Here is a 23,388-nt window from a genome sequence, read left to right as displayed (position 1 = left end):
TGCGCTACCGTCGTTTTTCTTGTACTGTCCAAAGCATCCTTTGGATTTGTATATATACGGTCCTGTGCATCGATTTATTCTAATAAACTTATTAAATTTGCTAGAAAGAATTAAATAAAGGGTAAATAAATTTTTGTTAAATGAAATAATACATAAGTAATTATTAATAATGTAATTATTTTTTAATATAATCGAATACCAAAAATTCAGGGCTGTACTTACAGAAACCTAAGGGACCATCATAATTTTATAAAACAACCGCTAGATAGCGTAAAAGGTTAACGATACTAGCGCTACTGTGACTAAAGAATAATCAAAAATCTTTTTTCAAAATAGATTCCGGTCGTATTCAAATTAAACATTTGGTCGATTTCATGTTCTTTCAATATATTATATAATAATATAAAATATATAATGTTTTTAAATTTTAGGTTTATTATATTCTTTTTATAGAAATACGATCTCTTACTATACAAAAAAAAGATTACACACTTATTTCGTCATACAAAAGATGTGAAAGAAATAAAATGGTTAAATGTGTATGTATTCACGTAGTTCCACACATTTAATATTTTACACACACACATATTCTTATTTTTATTTTCTATTATAATATTACAATATTTATTATTTATTAAGTCTCATTTTTAATTTCATGTTCCTGTTTTATTGAAGAGATTTTTTAGTATTCGTGATTTTTCGAACAAATAAGATATAATACAAAACATTTTAATAATAATTAATCTCATTAGGAAAAAAATAAAAAGAACTGAAAAAACGCAAATTTGAAATATAATAAAAGAAATCGGTTAATCTGAATATCCGATCTTGACGACATTGAAGCTGTTGCATTCCGTTATAAATGTTAATCTCTGACCATAAAAAAAAGCTGTGGAGGTCATTATCCCTTATCATATACTGAGAATCAATATTATCGACCCTGAGGAAAAGTAACGCGCCGAATATCACGCGGTTGATTTCACGACAGTTCCTATGGAAACAGGGAACGATCGAATTGTACCCATGTAATAAGTTGACTCGATGGTATGCGAGCACAAAGTATATATAAATCAATGGCAGGTAAACCCAGTTTAGTCTTACGAGGCTACCGCAGTCACAAATATTGACACGACCTGTGATGAACTCACGAGACGACGTTAACGTCGTCCATCCTCAAAGTTCTCCTCGGAAGTTACCTGTCTGCTATTGCTACCAAACTACATACTCTGCTTTTATCTTCGTAGGAACATACCTTAGGTAGGATATATTTCCAATTATCCAAATCACTCTAAGAGTTTGGATGATATTAGGAAATTTTTCATCATTTTTCGCTCCATTCATATCATCATTTCATCAAACGCGCGCGCTTCTTCTTCGATGTCAAACGTGAAATCGATGTTACGCATCGATGATGAACGCGAGGACGACTTTGGTAGAACAGAAGAGGATTCAGTGGGCGAAGGAAAAAGGTACGTCTATCCTTGACTATCAGGGAGGATCGATCTAAGGAAAGATCGATTACGCATTTTTTAATTGTTTTTATTATAATTATTAATTATTTATAATTTTTTTTACAATTAATGATAATTTCCATTTTATTATCCAAAGAGATCGAAACTAATTAATTCATAAAGTTGGGGACTATCTATATTCGATGCACTGAAAAAATGTTTTTGTGATATAGCACTTTAATAGTTTTGTTAAAATATTTCATTACTAATTAATGTAAACTTATGTTTGTTTCACTTACACTTATCTTTGTGTTTATATATTGTAGAAGAAATGGCACGTCTTGGTGGAAATTGGGGTACGCTGAAGCACAATGATACTATCTGCACAACTGTTCGGTAAATATTGAATAATTGAATTATAATTGATCGCGTATATTAATGAAATAGTAAGTTAAATCATTATCAAAATACTTAATACAGCACATATGCAACTGGCTCAAGATTGTCTTTAATCGATTCAAAAGACAAACAGATATCATCGCAACCCTTTCGTGCAACTAGTCATTACGGAAATAACGTGAACTTAAAAGCCTTATCAACGGATTGTACCGGAAACATTACTACGAATTTGAAAAGTTTTGATTACTCCAGTGGTAGTTTAATTAATCTTAATGATCACAGAGAAATATCGCGTATTCGACGCAGAAGTCCGAGTTTGCCACCAATTTATAATAAAGATCAGCAACAATATTTATATCAGGTCAGTATTTTGAAATATTATTGATTTTATACTTAACGTTTACATACATAATAATTTATGAAGATAATATCAATCAAGAATAACGATCATTAAATTTGTACGAGCGTATTTTAGGGAAACTGTTTTCTCGTTTATTATTACTGTTTTTAAACCGTTAAGGGTTGAATTCTTGTCGATCGACCATCGAGCACTAAAAGTCTGTTTTTGGTGTAGAGAAACTCGCAATTGTTAATATCAATCTTAGTTTAGGAAGAATAATTCGTTTTAGATGGAAGTGACTAAGAAAAAATCAAATAAGCCAAAAGGTGGATATATTGCAGAATAGTTTAGGTTTTCTAAAGATGTATTCATGTATATTATTTATGATATAAATACAAACCCGCAGAAGTTGTAAAAATAGTTATTATGAAATTAACGATGAAGACATAGATTTAAAAGAAATGTGTTTGATCTATTTGCTTAATTGATATATACTACCTATAGATAGTCACATAAAAATCCTTGAGTTATCTACGCGATATTCTTAGAACTATATAACACGTCCTAATTAATTCTAAGAAATAAGAAATTTCCTAAGTTTTAAGAAATACATTTTTAAATCAATATAACATGACGAATCCAATTATTAAATAATAAAAGTCTTATTTCAAGTAAAAAGTTTATAAACGATTTCCATATAAACGATTACTTTTAATATTTTAAAGAAATATAAATTATTGAGTCTAACTATCTAGTCTATACACTTCCATGTAAAGTCAGGACACAAAATTGCCAGATGTATCACTTAAGAGACAAATTGAGTTTATAACCATTACATTCTACTGGGTCAATAACTACAAAATACGATCGTTACGTTTTTACGAAGTAAAAGTAGAAGTAAGGCACTCTGGCAAATCGATCCTTATCGTATAATTAAGGTTCGCCGACCCGAATAATGTCATGATATATTTTAACTTTACGGAACTCCCTTTTATTTTTATTTGCTCGTTCTCTTCATTTTTTTATATGACTATAACAAATTTAATATTTGATTGATATTATTCAAGGAAATAAAAAAGAATATTTTTAAAATATATTTTAATAAAATGACTTACATGTTTTACGCATTAAAATATTCAAATGTCATCGATGTAACAAATCATATGTATTAGTACAAGTTGAAGAATCCTCGACAAGCCATATGTTCTTGTCACAAACTGATACGTTAACGTGTAGATTTATTTGGATGCTACATTACAATATCCATAAAAAGCATGATAGACGAAGCCGTCCGTCACGCAATATCCGTTTTCCTGTTACACGCGATTGTGGTTGATATTTTGTATAATCGATACATGTGAATTTGCAAGATTATAAATCATATGAAAATCACTTTGCTAGATAAGTTTAAGTAAATCACGCGAAAGAGTTAATCATTTTTCATGTTTATAAAATATTAAAGGTACAACGTTTTCATTTGTTCTTGTAGGAACAACGACGTGACTTCGACGACAAAGAGTCACATTACCACCAGTTTCATAAGCCACAAAAACATTCGCAACAGCAGGATCGATCGAATGATCGTCACGAAAACCAGAACGAATCGTTACACCATTACGGTTTGTTAGGTGAAGAACGCGAGGGTGAAACTTCGGGGTACGCTAGCGATTCCATCGATGTACCATTGCCAGAATCTCGGCGTAAGAAAGACTCATTTTTAATATATAAGCAATATATTAAATTATTTTTATTTACTTCGATATTATTATTGTTTCTATTTGTTAAGGACTCATACCAGGATGTAAAGATTCTGAAACGGACACAATGGAAAGAACTTGGCAAAATCCTTATTACACTACATCAGATAACTCATTACCATCATCAAGGAGGCTTTTGGATGGAAGAGCTGGAGAATTAATAAATAGACCTAGATGGGGTAGCATTTGGGGACAAGATAGTGTAAAAGGAGATCCGCCACCGCCACCATCTTGGCTTTCGAGATTAGATCAGTCGAGTCAAGTAATAGATATTATAAGAATTTTCTCATGAATTAGTTTTCTTTTTTCTTTTATTATATATATATATATATATATATATATATATATATATATATATAAAATATAATATAATATAACTACTTTTTTATTATTAGGTATTAGTAATTAATCACGATAGTGCAAGCAGTCCAGATAGTTCAACCACTGGATCAACCGGGTCCGAGACTACTAAAACTTATCTTCGTGGTCAAAACATACCAGTTGATGCAAACATTCTTCAAGAACGAGAAGTCAGGAGACAGAAAGCTCTTGAACTTCAAAATGCTATAAAACAGCAACTCGAGGAAAAAGATAGACAAAGAAAGGAAGAAAAAGCAAGAAGATTAAGGGAGGAACAATTGGAAGAAGAAAGAATTAAGCGAGAAAGGGATAAGGAAAAAGAAAGGTATTATAATAAATATATTAATTATTATTATTATCATTATTTTGTTATATTTTGTGAAAACTCTATATTGTATTTTGGAAGATTCGAAGAGGAACAAAGAAAATTAAAAGAAAAGGAAGAGGCAAAATTAAAGAAGGCTGAAGCAATGCGCGAAATTCTTCAAGCGGCGGAGAATTCAGCAAAAGAAGAAAAAAAGAATCGTCGGAAACGTATCGAAATAGAGGAAACGATGTTAAATCCTTCATCCAAAGATTACGAGTTTAAAACGAAACAATATTCAGTAAAAAATTGCACAGATGATAAGTTTCAAGAACATTTGGATAATTGTTGCAATGAATCGCAAATTTCAAAAGATGCAAAAGAAATTAGTGAGAAAAAAATTAATCATGAAAAAGAGAAAATCGTTCATATGGAGAAATCAAAAGGTACTATGGAAGAAATAAATTCTGTGCAAGTTCCAATTAGTAAGGACGTGGCGATCGTTTTAAGTGGAAGATTGGAAGATTCGGAGTTACTTAAAAAAGCTAATCTGAAATTAGTAAATTTGGTTGTTACTCCAAGTCCGAGAAGATCAGAAAATGAATCAGTATTATCTTTGGGATTAGATGTTCTAATGAAGAATCTAGGAAGCCCAATTCTGGCTAAAAGTTCTTCGAAAATCTCACCAACGATTACTGAAAATCGACTACTCACACCCAGCAAATACAGAATGACTTCTGGTCGAGATTTTGCTACGCAGACCGATATCGAAAATGATCTTCAAGATATTCGTGAGAAGATTCAAGAATCATCGACAAAGGATGGATCGATTAAGGAACGGAAGGACACAACCAATGCAAACAGAAGAGACGTAGAAAAGTGAGTCGATCCAAGTTCGACATCGCGAAACGCTTCAACAGTAAATTCATGGAAGCTATTCTTCTATAATGCATAATACCAAGGCGGTAACTACTATTCTTATTTTCTTTCAAGACGATCATTTTTTGTGAAATATTACGGAATTACCGAAAGAAACGAAAGTAACCATCTATATCTTTTTTTTTCTACGCGTTATTACGTATGTGTCTGTGAAGATCTATTTTAATAGTATATTAATTTACATTTTGTTATCGAATAATACATTAATTTACATCATGTTATCGAAAGGTCAACGAATGTATATCAAGCAGAAGAACTTCCGACCAAGACATTTGCAAGATCTAAATCTCAGCCCCGACCAAGTATCGAGTCGAGGCCACGTTGGAATGCCAACAGGTACAAAGCAAATCAGAGCATTTAATTACTCAATTTTTATTAACGATTACAAAAGATCTATATAGAAACAAATGTATGATCAATTTTGATTTATAGACCGGGTACGCGATATAGAACCCAAAGTGAAAAAGATCCGCATTATCAGAGACGATTGCGTTTGAGAAAACATCAAGTTGAATCTAGTGATGAAGGATCGAGGTATAAAAATTGTTTTTCTCTAATTCATAGATAATATTTGTACTTTTCTATATTTCTATTAAATTCATTCTAAATCTTTATATAGATCACCATCTCTCGATCGAAGAAAACCAATAAATACAAAAATAAAAATGCGAAATTCAAATAGAAGAAAACTAAAGGTGGATAGTTACAATGCCGATTTATCAATAGACAGTCTTAATTCTATTGTACCACTGCGTATTGATCGAAATGGAAAAATTAATATTGAGACTAGCCCAAACGATAGAAATCATAAACATTTACTCGATATTAATCATATGAATGAAATCAAAGAAAAGCCAGAAAATAAGCAGTCTAATATTTGGTGCGGACGTGAAATTTTGGAGAAATTAAATTCTTTAAGAAATGTATATTGAAAATATAATGCGTGTGTTTTTTAAAAATACTGTTATTTAAGAATTTATAATTTTTCAGGGTCTTTTGATGAAACAAATAGAATGGGATCCCGATAGAAGTTTGGTATCACCAACTACATCGGAAATCTTTTAATATAATCAAAATCATGGGCATATTAAAACATTCTTTTGTTTGTTTCCTTTCTTTTTTCGTAGAGGGCGATTGCGTAGATTATAAAGAATATGAGATAGTAAGATATAAAATGAAAATAAAAATGAAGATATAAAGATATGAGGCATTCTTTTCGCGTTACAGATATTAAATTATAATGGCGTTCGAGTTAGATGATCTTTTAAAGGACGATAAAAAAGATGCTAATTTAATACCGGACTTATGTAAAGCGACATGTAACTCTCAAGAGGAATTCAGACAATTGTTGGAACATTGTCCAGAATTTAAAATCAAATCAGAAAAGGTTTGTTTATAATATTTAAAGTTAATCGTAATTATTTATCTATAAATCCTATTATTCTTATAAAAATATATGCACCTAATATTTGATAAAAATACTTAAAATATATCGAATATAATAATATGATTTCACTTTTTTGTTCATTATTACTATGATTTGTATTGTTACACTAAGGTAAAAAAAGAAGATACCAAAGTACGTGATAAGGAATTTTCTTGGAAAACAACCAAAAAAGAATTGAAAGCTATTGAAAGAGAATGGACATATGGAGATCCTATACCGCCCGATATGAAAAATTTAAATCTTCACGAATTACAACAAGTTGCTATCGATTGGAGAATGCTTACGCCGATTAGACCGAAACTTCGCCAAGATGAAGAGTTATTTTCAAGATTGGTAATCCTTTATGTATTAACTATCATAAAATTGTAGTATGAATCTATGAAACTGAAATCGTTTATTAGATAAAGTATGATTGTCATCTGCAGGTAGAAATGGGAAAGTTAGAAGCAAAAACTCGCATGAAAGAACGACGTTCCTTTGTAAGTCCAATAAGACGTAATAAAAATCGAGCTGGGATTATTGAAAGTAGCGTTAAAATTTGCGGGAAATGTGGCGAAGAATATTGTTTTGGTGAAACCTGCGGCGATATTTTGTATGACTCATACGTTCGAATCGCTGTTCTGACTCAACAATCTAAGACGAAGATCTCTGCCGATACAGAAGCCATTATCGCTAACATGAATTGTCCTAAAAAGCAGAAAAGGAAAAAACTTAAAACGAAAAGTAAAACACCCAGAAAAAGTGTATGTTTGTTGATTCACCATAAAACAAGAAAGCTTACAAGTAAAAGCATGGAAAATAAAAATAATAATAGGCGCGAGAGTGATATCGAAAAATCTGTAAAACCCATAAAACAATTTAAAAGGAAATGCACTAAATATCGGAAAAAAGTCTAAAAAATTATAAAGACAACAAATAATTTCCCATATAAAAGTTCTTCCAAGCTTTTCCTTGTCATATTTTTTTCTATACATTTGTTCAAGTTCATTACAAAAATTAACAGAAATATAATTAAATCATAAAAATAGATTTAATATATACTTCTAACGATAGTAGTTAAATATGAAAACTTTATAAAAGTATACAGTAATATAAATCATACATTTAGTAAAAACTATATACGATCATAAAAAGTTCATAAGCCCCGTATGTACATACATTTCCACATTTAATGCTATTCATGTGCTAATATTATATTTAATATATGTATAATAACGTTTATAATTACTTCAAACTTTTGTTTAGAAACAAATAATAAATTTCTAGGTGTATGTAATAAAAAATAAAATTGTATTTAGTAAAAGATTCGCATTGAAAATAAGTAATTTCAATGATCTTAGAATTTTCATAGTTTCAATTTACACCAGTAGCATAATTGCTTAAACACAAAGATATGAATAATAAATTATTAATATATTAAAAATCATCATTATTAGTAATTATATCATTATTAAAAATCATATATATGAAAATCATTACTATCGGTATAAATATGTAAATGCGCATAATATCGCACAATGATACTGCATAAAGGCATAATAAAAACCCAATTATATGCTGGAAAAATATAATTTTTATTCATTTATCATTATCTGCCTCTTTGTTCTACTTCACAGTAACTCATGTTCCTTGCGCATTTTACGGAAGTATCACAAACAAAACCACGATTACATTGGAGAAATTTTCTGCTGCCAAAACAAAGGGCATTCAATAAGACTCCCTTTTTATCACCATAGAAATATAAGCTTATCTTCAAATTTTAATAGATATATTTGCCATATAGTTAAATATTCTTTTTTTTTTCGAACTAACAATAAAATACAAGATTAGGAAGCAGAATATCTCTCTTAAATTATAATTTTCCATAGACTTCTTATAATAACATTTCATTATTATTTTATTTAATTGATTGATTTGAATATTAAATCAAAAACTAGTGATTATTAATCTAATATTTAAGTAATAAACACGCACTTTACATGACATATTTATGCATATATTTATATCGCTGCTATAGCCATAATAAAAATAGCTGTAACGATATATTTGTAGCAAGTTTCCAGTTATTAGAATTTTAAATATAATATAAATTATATATTCTAGCGTTATGTTGTTAAAAAATCATATTATGACCTACAACTCTTTTCTCTTTGCCTTAAATATACATATAATTAAATACGTAAATTGTTTTTTTTTTAACTTTTTTATATTAATTGAAAGTAATAAAAATACTAAGCATACACTTAGAGCTCCTTTATTTTTACAATAATTTTCTTTTTAAAATGTCTTATAACAAAGTTATGAAACATATTCATAATCTCATAAAATTATTTCTACAACTCAAAAAAATGCAAGTTATTTATAAACTACTATAAAAGCACTTAGTACTGCAAAAACAATATGAACATGTGTAAAACAGTTGTTCATAAATAAAATTTGGAATGCTTAAACAGATACCAATTAAATTCATCGTCACGTTTTATATTATATCGATGTAAACATTTAGATCTAGATATTAAAAACTATCACTACAATTTTAAATGACGATTGCACATATAATTGTAATCAGAAAATTATTTTTAATATACATATGTACAATTTGAATATTATCTTTTTATTTACAGTAATTATAATTTTATTAATAAAGTTGTTTAAATTTTTTAATTTTACTACAAGAAAATTATACAAAAAGAATATCCACATATGCACAAAGAGCATTTATTTTCTATATATACTTTTGCCTGCATTATTTTATAATTTAATTATCTCAGAATTTCAAACAAAAACCATTTAATGTATGATTTATCAATGTAACATTTTTTAGTAATTAATGGAAAATATTTAAGTACATTAATAATTATTTTATACAAACAAAGTAAATAAAAAAAGTTACACACAGTTAGCATTTACAACAGAAATATTAAGCAAAACAAAAATGAAATTACGAAAGCAATTTAAAAAAAGCCATATTTAATTGTGTATACACTATATCAAATAATAGAACAATGGTACTTCCAAAGATCATAAAATATATATTGTAGATAATACCAGTTCTTTTATGAGATTTACTCTTAGAAAAATATAACATAGCTATATATTTTTTGTTTGGCACGTTAATTAGCTATACACTGATTATATGATATGAAAGATTAAACATTTATCAATACTATATAAAGAGAAACATACTACAATTTTTTTATATCTCAATTATAAAAAATATTATGATGAAATTATAATAATTCTTATTATACTACAGAAAAGATCTTGTAATTACTGATATTTTAAAAAACATAAACATGGAAATATTTTTCTATTTCGTGTATTCTATTCTTATATTTACCAAAAAAATATATATAATAAGGTATCCTCTGCTAAACATAAAGAACCATTAATGGTCCCATTATGCATGTTCAAACCATAAAGCTCAGATATACAAAATGCTTATCACAAGATTTCATCAGATATATGCTTCAAATTTTTCTCTATTACTCTTTTCAACAGAACCCGAAATTATCATAAACATTATTAAATAACGCTTAAATGAATTATGTAGAATAAATGTAAATATGCAATTAATGCCTACAATAATTATAATAATTAATATGTTTTTAATTGATAGCTGCAAATAATATACTTTTTCACATTTTGTATTGTTTTTTAATAAAATATAAACTTCTTATGCACCTTATGTAAAATAAGACTTATAATATATAATATATATACCTCTAATCCACCTGTCTTTATATAAACACATTTATCTTTATACATAATTATCATCAGTTTTTTGCGTTTATACAGAGCATGCTGTTTTATATATTAATGAAACAATTATTAATTACATTTTGCATAAAAGCATTTTTTCAGATGGATTCTGATATATTTAAAAAATACTTATCTATCCATTTTTACATGAGCCATAATATAAAAGCTCATTAAAATGATTTATATGGATAATAATGAAAAAAATATATATATCTGATAAAACTTTAACCACACTCATTAGTAATCTGTTGCTCCAGATTTTGTACCAATTGTTATTAGATATATTTTAATATATTGTAGCAATATAAAGCATGAAAAATTAATTTAGTTTTCACGAGTACATATATAAAAACAATTTCTATATTTTCATAGATAATTTATAGCACTGTGATTTACGCACATGTGGACTTAGCAAAACCATTGAATATCATTATCATTTTATCAAAATATTTAAATAAAACTATTATCTGAGATCCATTGTAATAACAAATAATAATTTGAAAATTAAGCCTCAATCCAAGTCTGTATTCTGATATTTCAATTTATCTATCATAGATCAAATTATACTTTGTGTGTAAAAAATATATTATGTTTATTTAAATCTAATATAAAATGAGATATGTGAATACAAACTTTGAATTACTCAGAAAATCAAAGTTTGCTAGGCCCATATTGCTTATTTAAGTTTTTTTTCCAGAATATTATTATAACAATAATTTGTATATTTACAATTAATTATTTTTCAATAACATATATATTTTCTATTTTTTACCAACCATTTTTCCTTCACAAATATAATTTCTATATTATAATTTAATGATTGATTTTTTAAGTATTGTCCCATAGTACATAAAAACTATTGACACTATCTGGACAGTATTTCTAAATGGATTTTACTGTAACTTGATTGTATAGATTTCTTAGTGCTTGGCACACACTTATTATAAATTTATTTGTAATCAGCATCACATTCTAGTACAAAAAAAACATTTGTTAAATGTAGTTAAAATTTAATAAGTTGTCTGATAATAGAAAGAATCTCTATAAAATTTATATCTTCAATTTCAATAAAATTTTATAATTTTTTAGAGAAGTTAAAAATAATAATTTTTATCTGAAGCTAAGTATAAGTTTAGTTTTAAGTTAATATGATATATTTACTGTTTTAAAAATATATAAACTTCTTTAAAATTCAGAAGATCCACAGATATTTCTTTTAATATTAAGTAATAATATTAACAAAAGTAGTTTTTTACCCTTTATGTAGGAAAATATGTCTTTAATAAATCTCTGTATGTTTTTCTTTTAAGAGATTGTCCTATATACTGACAAGTTGAAGAATATTTTATACTTTCTACATTTTGGCTTACAATATTTGAAATATAAATAAATGATTAGTAACTGTAGTGAACTAATAAAAAAAATTAATGAACATATTTATATAGTATTGCAAACTAAAGTTTTCTTATATAAAATATTCACTATACGTTTACCTTAAAAAATAAAATGGCATAAGTACTAGATTCTAACTATGTAAACTGTTTTGCTTCTAAAGCCATGATATATCTCTACAGATCAAGAGAGATGTAATGTGCTATTATAAACATATATCATGTTAAAATAATTTATCTTGCGTGATTACACTATGTCAAAAACTATGACTTATGCCCCTTTCATTAAATGCAAGGCAGTGATACCCCAGTTATAAGGTGGCTACAATGGACATGTCAAAATAAAGTGGGAATATTTAAGAAGTCTTTTTATGAATGCTATGTACGCACCTGATGTCATGAGTCCTATATGTAACTATATTCGCTTAAAGAACTTAATCCAATTAATATTATATACAAAGATGAGGAACGATTTGGTCAGCCAGTTGATTAATAAGTCACTTGAAAAGCACCCATCTTGTTCAAAGCAATGCATATTTTTTGAATCAAGTAGGTTTCTCACTCCATTTCTTCTTAATAAGAGAAATTTATCAATCCATTTGACTTTCCTTAGTTATCTTTCCGAGCCTTCTTTTTATTTTTTTTCTGCGATTTTGCATCTGTTTAAACATATGTAATAAAGTGCATTAATGAAAGTTGCTTTAACACTCAAATAATTACATAAGATTTTATTACCTCCTGATTCATCCGATGCATAAGTATTTTTTTCCCGTGTTTGTTCCACTTTAGGATCAGAATTATCTGCCTTTTTTTCTGCTTCATCTTTCTTTTTTTGCACTGAATTTTCAACAGATTTAATATTTATTTCTGCTGTAGAGATTATTGATACTTGTGTATTTTCTTCTTCAGAAATCTTTTTATTCTTTTTTGATTTGGTACTTTTCTTTTCTTCTTTTTCTGATTTTTCAGTCTGTATAATGAATAAATGTATAAATTATCTTATTTATAAAATATCTTTAATATAGTATTTACATATCTGTATTATTTATTTAGATTAATGACAAATCTATTGATTTTACTTATTTAACAGAAAAAATATATAAGCAATATCATACCTTATTTTGTTCTTCTTCCTTTTCTGATTCTTTCTCCTTAATTATCTTGTCAGTGGAAATTGGAGTAAGAATTACTTCTTTTTTATCCTTTTCCTTCAATTCTTTATTTTCTGTTTCTTTAGCAACTTTATCTTTAACTTCACCTTTATCTAGTTCCTTCTGTTTTGCAACAGCTTCATTAATTATATCAGCCTTTTTCGTGGCTTTTTTTCCTTTCTTTGAAGGGCTTTCCTCTTCTTTTTTTTTATTTTTTTTATCTTTTCTAGAGTATGCTTGTTCCCAATCTCCTATATTTATATACACATATTAATTTAGATACAAAGTATACCAAAAATATTTACAGATTGTTTAGTTTATAAATCTAAGGAATAATATCACAATATTTACCATCATCAAAGTCTACTGGTTTCTCTTGAACTAAATTTTTCAAATTCTTCTTGTTCTTTGTTTGTTCAACTTTATTTTCTTTTACATCTTTTGCATCAATTTGATTTTTTTCCTTCTTAAGAGAGATTTTATTATCTTCTTGTTTCTTTTCCTTTGACTTACTATCTATCTCATCTGCTTTTGATGTAGATTTCTTTGATGAAATTTCTGTTTTTGATACCACAGTTTTCTTAAGTGGACTTGCTTTCTCACTTGCTACTTGACCATTGCTAGCTTTCTGAAAGAGATAACAAAATCGTATATTTATATTGTTAAATAAAAAAATTTTTAAATTGTATATCAGTAAAGATATTTATTAAATGTACCAGAAGAAAAAAATTAAAAATAATAAAGAGCAAAATTTATAATGAAACACAAATAAAACTAATCACATTTCGAAGTATATATTGTTACGTCATACACTCGATGGACATCGTACACGTATACAAACTGTTTCAACTAAACCAGCTGATTATCATGCATGTGTGCGCAAGCGTCTACTCGCCGCCAACCAGCGAACTAACCATATGGCGACTTAAAATCGTCGAAACAACACACGAGACGTAAATCAAAAAGAAAAATAATAGTATCTTAAATGATAGAAATAATTTGAATTTTCTACCGACCTTATCTTTGGTTTTACCGCGCTTTTTGTTGCTAAGTTTCCGGTCCACGTCGGAAAGTTGAGCGAACGGTGGTTGCTCGGCCTTCTTGAAACCGAAAGCAAAGACAAGGATGGCACAAATTAGAACAATTCCAATTGGTATTGCGTACTGCGAATGTTGAAGCAAAAGAGTGACGTCCATCGTGTTTTCAGGCTTATTAACGAGTACACGAAAGTAATGAAAGGAAGAAAAGATATGGGACGGCGATGAATCGGGTATACTATAGGCTCCGTGTACGGTTTGAGACGGATGGTGGTCGGTAAACCGGACAATGGACGCGCGCGCATACATGTACGATATTTTATAAATGTGATCGGGCAAAGAAACGTAACTTCAGCGTACTCTACTGGCTGATTGTACAATTATTCGATGCCATTGTGCCAGGCGGGCACAAACCTACGCTGACGCGGCTCTGACGTACCACTACGTCAGTCATGCAAAAAATTTTATTTTATTTGCCTTAAGTTATCGAAACATTCTCTCATAATTGTTTTTGCCTGAGAAACTCATCTTTTTAATACTTTTATTTAATTTATTAACATATCAATGATATTTACTGATTTCTTTGTTGTATTTACAATAAGTCTTCAATTTGATTGTTTCTCCGTAGAATTTAAAAAATCCCGTAACAGAAAAGTTTATTGATCTCACCAAAATTTTTGACCCAAAATGATATTGGTTTATAATTTGTTTCTAGAATAAAATTATTATTTACAATTCTCAAGATAAAAAAAAGGATATAAAGAATAATATATAATTATAAATACAAAAGGAACATCCTGTGAGATATATATATGGTATATATTAGCTAATATATGGTATATATTAGCTATTTGATACTTTAGCATACTGTACAACCATAGGCTTCTCTTTTAAGATATAACCATTAGTTTCTTGTACAGCCAACTGTGCTTGAGCTGTATTTTGTAATGTGACAAATGCTTGACCTTTCATCCTACCTTCTTGCATGAGACGAACATTATACCTATGATAATAGATTTTTATGATTAAAATATATATCTGGTATATAATTATATTAAATCAAACATATATTGTACAACTTACTCATGTTCAGTATTTGGTAATCCTGGTATTACATATTTCTTGTAAATATAGTGCAAATCATTTGCTTCAACTTGTTTTGCAAGATTTTTTATATATAATCGATTTGTTGGTTTTCCAGCATGATAATTTTTGAAAACAGGAAGAAGTCTTTGATCTATGCGATATATAGAATAGGAACAGTTCATTTATTCAAAGTTTCTATTATTGTATAAGTGACAGATAAGATTAGAAATATATTCTTACCATTAATTGATATTCTATTTGATGCTAATTCTTCCTTTGTAATAAAATCAGAAGGTTTTTCAAGTGGTTGCTCAGAAGATTTTTCAAAAGATTCTTCACAAGAATGTTTTATATTTTGTTTTGCATGTTCGATATTCTTGGTAGGAAACATTAATCCAAATCCACTTTGTGTTTCTTGAATATTATCAAGTTTATGTTCAGATAAAACATCCACTCCTTCTAATAATTTGTCAACGGTTTTCAATTCAATTTTTAAACTTTTAGATTCACCAAGCTGTACAGACTCAAACATGTCTTCTGGTCTGATTGTTTTTTGAATAGAAGTAGGTGCTGTTGGCTGTTTTGCAGGATTAATAAATTTAGGAATTTTTAATCGTTTTTTAGATTGTAGACATTTCCTTTTTATAGGTACATTTTGTAAGGATTTAACATTAGTATCTTCATCAGATTCTATTTCAGATTCTTCTTCATCAGTTTCTTTTTCTTTTTTATCATTTTGTAAAAATCCTAATGCATTAAGAAATAGAGAACTAAATTAAGAATTAAATATCTCAAATTTAAAATTACTTACCTTTCCCTTTTACTGATTCAAATATATCTTCGCCTAAAATATCTTTATATTTCTCAATATCATAAATTTCTTTTAATATGGGAAATTCTGCTTCTAGTTCTTCAAATGGTGGAGGTAAATTCATTCTATTCATTAAATGTAACACCTTAAATATATCATGAAATGATAATAATAAAAATATTAACAATAAAATGTTGATAATACACAAAATAAAGATTTTAAGTGAGTTACAATACCTGAGTATAAAAAGCTGGTTCTTTCAATAATTGTATAATTATTCTTAACAAAGTATTTTTTGTTGGTGGTGCATATTTATATTTTATATTTGGTGGAGGTGGCTGTGTAAAAATTTGATTCATTGATCCTCCATACAACCGTTTTAAAAAAGCTTGAAAATGAGATTTATTAACTGTTTCTTTATGTATTTCATCCTTCATAATATCTCCATAATGAATTTCATTTTCAGAAAATTGTATTGGCATAGATTTTTTAGCAAATTCTACTGATAAGTACTGTCCTCTGACTTTTATTTGATGTAAACGTAAAAGTGCTTCATTTGCTAAACTATGTGATGGAAACTTTACAAAAGTTATAGTATATTTACTAGAAGGCCGTAACGTACGTGTTTTTATAGCACCATATTTTTGAAATAATTCATTTCGTCGCTGATCAGAAAGATAAGATGGTAAATGAAGTACTTTGAGAGTATCAAATATCTGAAAATACGAATGTATATTCATCTATGGTATATTTATTACATTTTTTACTATAGGTTAGATACAAGAGACATGGTTAGATTTAATTATATATTATCATAATTATTTCTAAAGAACTGAAATCACTAACATGATTTGTTTCAGATGACATTATGACTTCAAAAATATGAAGAATAGATCTCCAATGTTCATGAAAGTTGTATACTCTGCAAAGTTATCTTCGCCGCATCATAGACCAAATATGTATTAATTTATGTGCCTAGCTTCACAGCATAGATTAATGTGAATATAGCAGCATCAATACGTAAGAATATAGCGGCATCAATGAACGATTTAATTACTAGCGGCAATTTTGAATTGTTTAATAGAGATTATAAAAATTAGGCTATGAATATAAGATTTTTAATTTACAACGAATGATAAAAATACCATATAAAATCTTTACATTAAATTTGAAATAAACAATTGAAAACAATTAAAAATAATTTTATTAATTGATATGATTCAAAATCAGTCAACAAACACTTTCTATGCTTGAGCGCCATCTTTTATCTCTGACAAACATTGGGAAATATGGATTTCAAGAAGACTCACAAATGTGAACCAGTGTATTACTCCGCCGCGATGTCATGGTAACAGTTTACACGGAACTACTTTCGGAAGTTCACTTGTCAATTTGATCTGAGTGATTCACCGGCTAACACAAAAATAATCTCATTTTCGTTTACCAATCTTCGCGATTTTATAAACTATCGAAACATTTTCTTTAAAGTCCATTTTAACGATTAAAACTTGGTGAGGTTTATAAAATCGTTGATATTCACCTTTATTCGCTGGTAGCAATTTATCGATTCGTTTTGTACGGGACTTTCTCCAAAGGTGAATTAATCTGTTGCTTGCCGCGGTAGAAATTTTTGGATTTCTATATGTAAGTACAGTATGTCAATTCGGTTTTTTGTTACAAAAATGATTCCTTGAAAAATAGCTTTAATCAGTTTTACATGAAATATTCGATTTATATTTGACTTGCGTTATTTTTCGTTATATCTAGAATCTGTCGCAGAACCGTAATGCAGCCATCAGTAATCAATAATTGAAATGCCGATTTTATATATCGTATAGTTAGTATTTAGTAAACCTATGTGATTTATGCATTCAATTTAAAATAACATGTAATGACATAATTAATTTAATCATTTAATTACAGATTTTCTTTTAATAGTATTTTCAAGAAATATTTTTATCAATGTTTACAAGTTCTCCTTCATAAATTATTTAGTAAATATATAAAATTATAGAATGTGGAAAACTAAGGCATATGATTCTGAGAAAAGAGACAGAGTATAGCTTGAAATAAATATTGGAATATTCTTTTGTTTCTAATGCTAGTGACAGTGTAAAACATGCGCTAGCTTTTATATAGGATTTCTGCCCAAAGCAATATTGTTGAAATTATTGTTAGATCGTAAGAAAATAAATATTGTTCTAGATCTAGAACCGATAAATTATAAAATGCACAGATTTAATCAACCGAAGGGACTTTTCATTTAAAATCTTCTATAAAGAATGGAGTCTTCTCATTTTTGGTCCAGTCTCTTAGAATGAAGATATTCTTACAATTGTTAAGAGTAGTTAGTGCTGAAAGAGCAATGTAGAGTTGTAGAATTCTAACAAAATTGGGAGAACATAATTATATTGTGTTACACTAGTATAAATATAAAGTATTATTATAACCATGATATCTCTTCATAATCTTTTATTTATCATTCTGATCTCTTATCTCATCTATAGGATTTATATCTATAATATATTTAAAATTGTTAAAAAAAATTTTAATGTTAATGAGACTTTATTCTTATTTCATTTTGTATTCATATATAATGTAGGTATAACAGAGATAGAGATCAAGGCAGAAGTCGCAGAGGAGGTGGTGGTAGAGGAAGTAATAGAGGAAGTAGTGATAATGGTCGAGGAAATGTTAATAGTCGATTTAATGGACGAGGAAGAGGAAGTAGTGTTAGTACTGGACGGGGTGGACTAAAGGGAAAACAACCTGGAGGAAGTTTAAGGAAAGTAAATTGGGATGCTCGCTCTTTAGAACCATTACGAAAGGATTTTTATATTGAACATCCTGCTGTTAGAAACAGGTATGTTCTATTATACGACTAGATTATTTCTTTGATAAATTTCTCATATTAAAATATGCATGATAATAGATCAAAGGAAGAAGTTGCACAATTTCGTGAAAATGCAGAAATAACTGTAAAAGGAGTTAATGTTCCTAATCCTATTCAGTATTTTGAAGAAGGTAATTTTCCACCTTATGTAATGGAAGGAATCCGTAGACAAGGTTATTCACAACCTACAGCAATTCAAGCACAAGGATGGCCAATAGCGCTTAGTGGTAGAGATCTTGTTGCAATTGCACAAACTGGTTCTGGAAAAACACTTGGAGTAAGCTAAATAAAGAGTCTTAATTCATTACAGATGTGAAATATTAAAGTATGCTTAAATTACCTACGAACACTCAGAAAGAAATGTCATGTTATTATGGAAACTATATATACGTGTTATTTTATTCATAGTATATTTTACCTGCAATTGTGCATATTATACATCAGCCACGGTTAAGTAAAGGTGATGGTCCAATTGCATTGATATTGGCTCCAACGAGAGAACTTGCACAACAAATTCAAGAAGTTGCTAATTGTTTCGGTGAATCGGCAGCTGTAAGAAACACATGTATTTTTGGTGGTGCACCTAAAGGACCACAAGCTCATGATTTAGAAAGAGGTGTTGAGATATGCATTGCTACACCAGGTAGACTTATTGACTTTTTGGAGAGAGAAACTACAAATTTACGCAGGTAAACACCGAATGAATTTCTGTTTTTCACATTTTTTTTTAAAAGAAACAAATGCATCATTTTCTCTGACGATATTTTAACAGATGCACATATTTAGTGCTTGATGAAGCTGATAGAATGTTAGACATGGGATTTGAACCTCAAATTCGTAAAATTATTGAACAAATACGACCTGACAGGCAGGTATTGATGTGGTCTGCAACATGGCCAAAAGAAGTTCGAGCTTTGGCTGAAGATTTTCTAACTGATTATACCCACCTTAATATTGGATCATTGACTTTATCAGCCAATCATAACATTGTACAAATTGTAGATGTTTGTCAAGAATTTGAGAAAGATATTAAATTATATAGGCTACTTCAAGAAATTGGAACTGAAAAAGAAAATAAAACTATAATATTCGTAGAAACAAAGCGAAAAGTTGATGATATTACAAGAAATATTAGAAGAGATGGATGGCAAGCTTTAAGCATTCATGGTGATAAAAATCAACAGGAAAGAGATCATGTGTTGCAGGAATTTCGTAGTGGACGAGCACCGATCTTGGTTGCAACAGACGTAGCTGCAAGAGGTTTAGGTGTGTACAGTTTAATTTATCATCCATTTGTAGGTATAGTAAAGTAGCATACATCTGGGAATAGGCAACACTTATTGGATTAGCCAGTGATGCGTTATTGCAGTAAGGCCGGCCGACAGCTGTGAGTGTAGCAATGTGTGATGCATTGGAACCATTATGATTATTGTTCTAAGCTACATTTTGGAGCCCTATATATTTAAAAACTATATATTTTTTAATTAAATCGTTCATTAAATTAAATACAAAAAATAAAGATAAAAAAATATCAACATTATTTTTTACTACATTGTACTATATTAATAAAAGTAAAGAATGAATTTCTTTTAAATGTGGGGCTCTGAAATGCACACAAGCTACCACTAAGTCTGTCTGCTTTTCTTTTTCAGAGGCACAGAGTTCCCTAACACAATGTGGTGTACTGCCAGTATTGGGCAGACACAGTGATTATCTAAATTTCTTTTTTACTTTTATTATGTTAGAATATATTTATTAACTCTTGTGCTAAAAATATTATAATTTACCATGATTAATACTTCACGGTATAGTTTACATGTTACATAATAACGATATCTTATGATTATATGTCCTACAACATAATAGTATCTTATATTATATAAATCAATATGAAAATTACATTTTCTTATAAAGGAATTGTAATTAATCTTTTTTTGAAGGAACATACATAATATATTCTATCTTTGATTATTATAATTTTCATAACTTATTCTCAAGTACATTTTCGAAACTTTGTACTTGGTGCCTCTTATTTAAAATGTAAAAGTTATAAATTCAATGCACTCAGGCTTAAACCGTAAAATGCTGCCTCTATCCCAAAACCAGACACCACCGCTGTGTCTGTCTAATCTCTAGGCCAACGATATATTTCCATAATGAAACAACAAAAATTGGTCTACTTAAAAAGCAAGCAGCACTACGCTTGCTGATTTTACCTCGGAAATACCTGACAAAAGGTGGGTGATTCTCAAACTTCTTTTATTGACTGATTATTTAAAAGTTTTTGCATATTACTTTATGAAAATGTAGTTTATTTCTAACATAATATTAATTATTACATATAAATATTATTAAATATTTAATAAGTAAAATTATATAATAATTTAATGTCTGAATTAATTTTAATTAAAAAGATATATTATAAGATGATCAGTTCAAATAAAGAAGTCTTACAAAATCACTACTACTGACATGTGATAAAATGTCTTAAAAATTAATTGTACAATTAAGAACAGGTAAAGTAATAAATGTAATCATTGTATATTTTTTTTACTTTGATAACTTATTATTTTATTATACTTTCTTAATAATAACAAACAAGAACAGAAATAATACTTATGTTGTAATTATAACTATACATATGAAGATATCTATTTATTCATTATAAATATCATCAGCTTTATTACTTTTAATTAATCCTGCTTCACAGATGTGGATGATGTCAAATATGTAATAAATTTTGACTACCCATCATCATCAGAAGATTATATACATAGAATTGGTCGTACTGGTCGTAGACGACAAACAGGAACAGCTTATGCATTTTTCACCAGTCATAATATGAAACATGCAGGAGACCTAATAGAAGTGCTACGAGAAGCTGGACAAAATATTAATCCAAGATTGAGTGAAATGGCAGAAATGGCCAAATCAGGAAATTTTGGAAACAGAAGTGTGTTTTTATATATATGTCTTGTTGTACTATTTATTTCAAAGTTAATTACATACAAATACTGATTTAGAATAATATTAGTATATGTATATTCAAATTTTAGGTGCTAAACGTTTTTGTAGTTCATCCGGAAGTTTAGACAGAAGTGGTGGAAGACGTGGAAATATTGATTGTAGAGGAGGACGTGGTAGTGGTACTCTCAGAGGACGAGGAAGTATTCGTTCTAACAATTCTTACCAATCTGGATCAAGTGGTTACTCAGGATCAGATTATACTAGTTATAGTAACTTAAAACAAAATAATTCAATTAGTCCAAATACTGGTTATGGGTATACTACACAGAGAAGTTATAGTCAAAATATGTCTCAAGTTTACGGAGGTAATGATAATTATGGGAATAATTATCAATATAGAGGTGCTGCATATTAATTCCAATTTAAACTTATTAATGATAGCATGCTATTAAAAGTGTAAAGTATATTTCTATAGCACATGTGGTTCGATTTATGTAAAAAACAATGTACTTTGCTGCAAGATAAAATAGATCCCATGAAAGCAAAGTATTGATAAATGTGATATGTGTAAAACATTTATCTAGAATTAATAGTATGTTTCTAAGTCAAATATTTTATTATATTGTGTGACTTTTTAATTACTAATAATACCGTATATCGAAAATATAAAAAAAAAAAAAACAGGGAAAAAGATATAATTGGTATTATAAGACGGATTACCGACTATGTTATAAGTTAAAAAACTTAAATGAGTTTACATTTTGTGAAGGAAATGGTGTAAGTACTATTTCAGTAGGTATATTAGAAACAACCTACTTTTAAATCCTTTACGAAAATGTAAATGCCTAATGTTTATTCTGTTAATAGTTTATTTTTAAGTATAGTATGATAAATTTAGAAAAATTCTAGATGAAAAAATATTGTATACTGAAAGGTTATTATTTCGTTGCTATTGAAATTGAAATTTAGTTGTTTAAGTTTATAAAATGTATAAATTAATTCATTTATGACAAAGACTTGCTTATAAAAAAATCATCTTGTTAGCTATGCTGACAGATAATTATGGATATTATATGTAACATGGATATTATACACATATATTTATGCGATAAATAATAAAAATTAATAGACAATTTAATATTTTTAACTTCTAAATATAAAAGACACATTTTTGTTATTATTGAAAAGTCATATCATGATAACATAACTTTATTCAAAATTTGTTGTTTAATACAATACAATGTGTTAATATCATTGTAACTGTGATAATATAGTTTTAGTTTTTTTCTTAAT

At 28.2% G+C, this 23,388-nt stretch overlaps 5 protein-coding genes across 10 annotated transcripts; 3 read left to right on the top strand and 2 right to left on the bottom strand.

Annotated features, from left to right (window-relative positions):
• Positions 1-28: 28 nt before the first annotated feature.
• LOC124425851 (myb-like protein X) lies at positions 29-6,680 on the top strand. The gene is made up of 12 exons (XM_046966828.1): positions 29-121; positions 753-1,469; positions 1,778-1,847; positions 1,932-2,211; positions 3,680-3,890; positions 3,977-4,209; positions 4,343-4,632; positions 4,714-5,490; positions 5,779-5,886; positions 5,983-6,084; positions 6,170-6,473; positions 6,541-6,680. Exons 2-12 carry the CDS (start codon positions 1,409-1,411, stop codon positions 6,613-6,615), a joined length of 2,511 nt encoding a protein of 836 aa, XP_046822784.1. The 5' UTR covers positions 29-121; positions 753-1,408; the 3' UTR covers positions 6,616-6,680.
• Positions 6,479-10,407, top strand: LOC124425856. Of its 2 annotated transcripts, none has more exons than XM_046966837.1 (4): positions 6,479-6,652; positions 6,778-6,937; positions 7,109-7,330; positions 7,423-10,407. In XM_046966837.1, exons 2-4 carry the CDS (start codon positions 6,791-6,793, stop codon positions 7,891-7,893), a joined length of 840 nt encoding a protein of 279 aa, XP_046822793.1. In that variant the 5' UTR covers positions 6,479-6,652; positions 6,778-6,790; the 3' UTR covers positions 7,894-10,407. The 2 variants fall into 2 exon arrangements, with proteins under 2 accessions (XP_046822793.1, XP_046822792.1); XM_046966836.1 differs by having other exon boundaries at positions 6,581-6,712.
• LOC124425855 (DNA ligase 1-like) lies at positions 8,553-14,713 on the bottom strand. 2 transcript variants are annotated; one of them, XR_006942593.1, is made up of 6 exons: positions 14,318-14,713; positions 13,653-13,929; positions 13,266-13,552; positions 12,886-13,120; positions 12,541-12,809; positions 8,553-11,731 (listed from the first exon to the last, which is right to left on the bottom strand). XR_006942593.1 is itself a non-coding variant. In XM_046966835.1 (5 exons), the coding sequence occupies exons 1-5, from the start codon at positions 14,645-14,647 to the stop codon at positions 12,760-12,762; spliced, it is 1,179 nt and encodes a 392-aa protein (XP_046822791.1). In that variant the 5' UTR covers positions 14,648-14,713; the 3' UTR covers positions 11,764-12,759. The 2 variants fall into 2 exon arrangements, 1 of the variants encoding a protein (XP_046822791.1); XM_046966835.1 differs by lacking the exon at positions 8,553-11,731 and having other exon boundaries at positions 11,764-12,809.
• A 152-nt stretch (positions 14,714-14,865) lies between these two features.
• LOC124425853 (RNA-binding region-containing protein 3) lies at positions 14,866-17,324 on the bottom strand. Of its 2 annotated transcripts, XR_006942592.1 has the most exons (7): positions 17,082-17,324; positions 16,472-16,951; positions 16,236-16,380; positions 15,665-16,171; positions 15,422-15,575; positions 15,124-15,341; positions 14,866-15,049 (listed from the first exon to the last, which is right to left on the bottom strand). XR_006942592.1 is itself a non-coding variant. In XM_046966833.1 (6 exons), the coding sequence occupies exons 1-6, from the start codon at positions 17,100-17,102 to the stop codon at positions 15,182-15,184; spliced, it is 1,467 nt and encodes a 488-aa protein (XP_046822789.1). In that variant the 5' UTR covers positions 17,103-17,324; the 3' UTR covers positions 14,866-15,181. The 2 variants fall into 2 exon arrangements, 1 of the variants encoding a protein (XP_046822789.1); XM_046966833.1 differs by having other exon boundaries at positions 14,866-15,341.
• A 229-nt stretch (positions 17,325-17,553) lies between these two features.
• LOC124425852 (probable ATP-dependent RNA helicase DDX5) lies at positions 17,554-22,561 on the top strand. 3 transcript variants are annotated; one of them, XM_046966832.1, is made up of 7 exons: positions 17,554-17,879; positions 18,838-19,098; positions 19,168-19,405; positions 19,537-19,817; positions 19,901-20,394; positions 21,839-22,081; positions 22,163-22,302. In XM_046966832.1, coding segments are annotated over exons 1-7 (1,548 nt in total). In that variant the 5' UTR covers positions 17,554-17,877; the 3' UTR covers positions 22,192-22,302. The 3 variants fall into 3 exon arrangements, with proteins under 3 accessions (XP_046822788.1, XP_046822785.1, XP_046822786.1); XM_046966829.1 differs by having other exon boundaries at positions 17,555-17,879; positions 22,185-22,561; XM_046966830.1 differs by lacking the exon at positions 17,554-17,879 and adding an exon at positions 17,925-18,123 and having other exon boundaries at positions 22,185-22,561.
• The last annotated feature ends 827 nt before the right edge of the window (positions 22,562-23,388 follow it).

Source organism: Vespa crabro, chromosome 8 (genome assembly GCF_910589235.1).
Source record: "Vespa crabro chromosome 8, iyVesCrab1.2, whole genome shotgun sequence".
Classification (NCBI taxonomy): domain Eukaryota; kingdom Metazoa; phylum Arthropoda; class Insecta; order Hymenoptera; family Vespidae; genus Vespa; species Vespa crabro.
The sequence above is the reverse complement of the archived record's forward strand: the minus strand, read 5'-3'. Positions and strand labels throughout refer to the sequence as shown.

Coding starts and splice junctions, on each gene's coding strand:
- LOC124425851 (XM_046966828.1), top strand. CDS start 1,409: ATGATGAACGCGAGGACGACTTTGGTAGAACAGAAGAGGATTCAGTGG. Junction 3,891..3,976: donor ACCATTGCCAGAATCTCGGC/GTAAGAAAGACT, acceptor CTATTTGTTAAG/GACTCATACCAGGATGTAAA. Junction 4,633..4,713: donor AGGGATAAGGAAAAAGAAAG/GTATTATAATAA, acceptor GTATTTTGGAAG/ATTCGAAGAGGAACAAAGAA.
- LOC124425856 (XM_046966837.1), top strand. CDS start 6,791: ATGGCGTTCGAGTTAGATGATCTTTTAAAGGACGATAAAAAAGATGCT. Junction 6,938..7,108: donor TTAAAATCAAATCAGAAAAG/GTTTGTTTATAA, acceptor TGTTACACTAAG/GTAAAAAAAGAAGATACCAA. Junction 7,331..7,422: donor AAGAGTTATTTTCAAGATTG/GTAATCCTTTAT, acceptor TGTCATCTGCAG/GTAGAAATGGGAAAGTTAGA.
- LOC124425855 (XM_046966835.1), bottom strand. CDS start 14,647: ATGTATGCGCGCGCGTCCATTGTCCGGTTTACCGACCACCATCCGTCT. Junction 13,930..14,317: donor GCGGTAAAACCAAAGATAAG/GTCGGTAGAAAA, acceptor TATCTCTTTCAG/AAAGCTAGCAATGGTCAAGT. Junction 13,553..13,652: donor ACCAGTAGACTTTGATGATG/GTAAATATTGTG, acceptor ATATAAATATAG/GAGATTGGGAACAAGCATAC.
- LOC124425853 (XM_046966833.1), bottom strand. CDS start 17,102: ATGTCATCTGAAACAAATCAT. Junction 16,381..16,471: donor AACCAGCTTTTTATACTCAG/GTATTGTAACTC, acceptor GATATATTTAAG/GTGTTACATTTAATGAATAG. Junction 15,576..15,664: donor AAATAGAATATCAATTAATG/GTAAGAATATAT, acceptor TATATCGCATAG/ATCAAAGACTTCTTCCTGTT.
- LOC124425852 (XM_046966829.1), top strand. Junction 20,395..21,838: donor CGTAGCTGCAAGAGGTTTAG/GTGTGTACAGTT, acceptor CCTGCTTCACAG/ATGTGGATGATGTCAAATAT. Junction 22,082..22,184: donor AGGAAATTTTGGAAACAGAA/GTGTGTTTTTAT, acceptor TTCAAATTTTAG/GTGCTAAACGTTTTTGTAGT.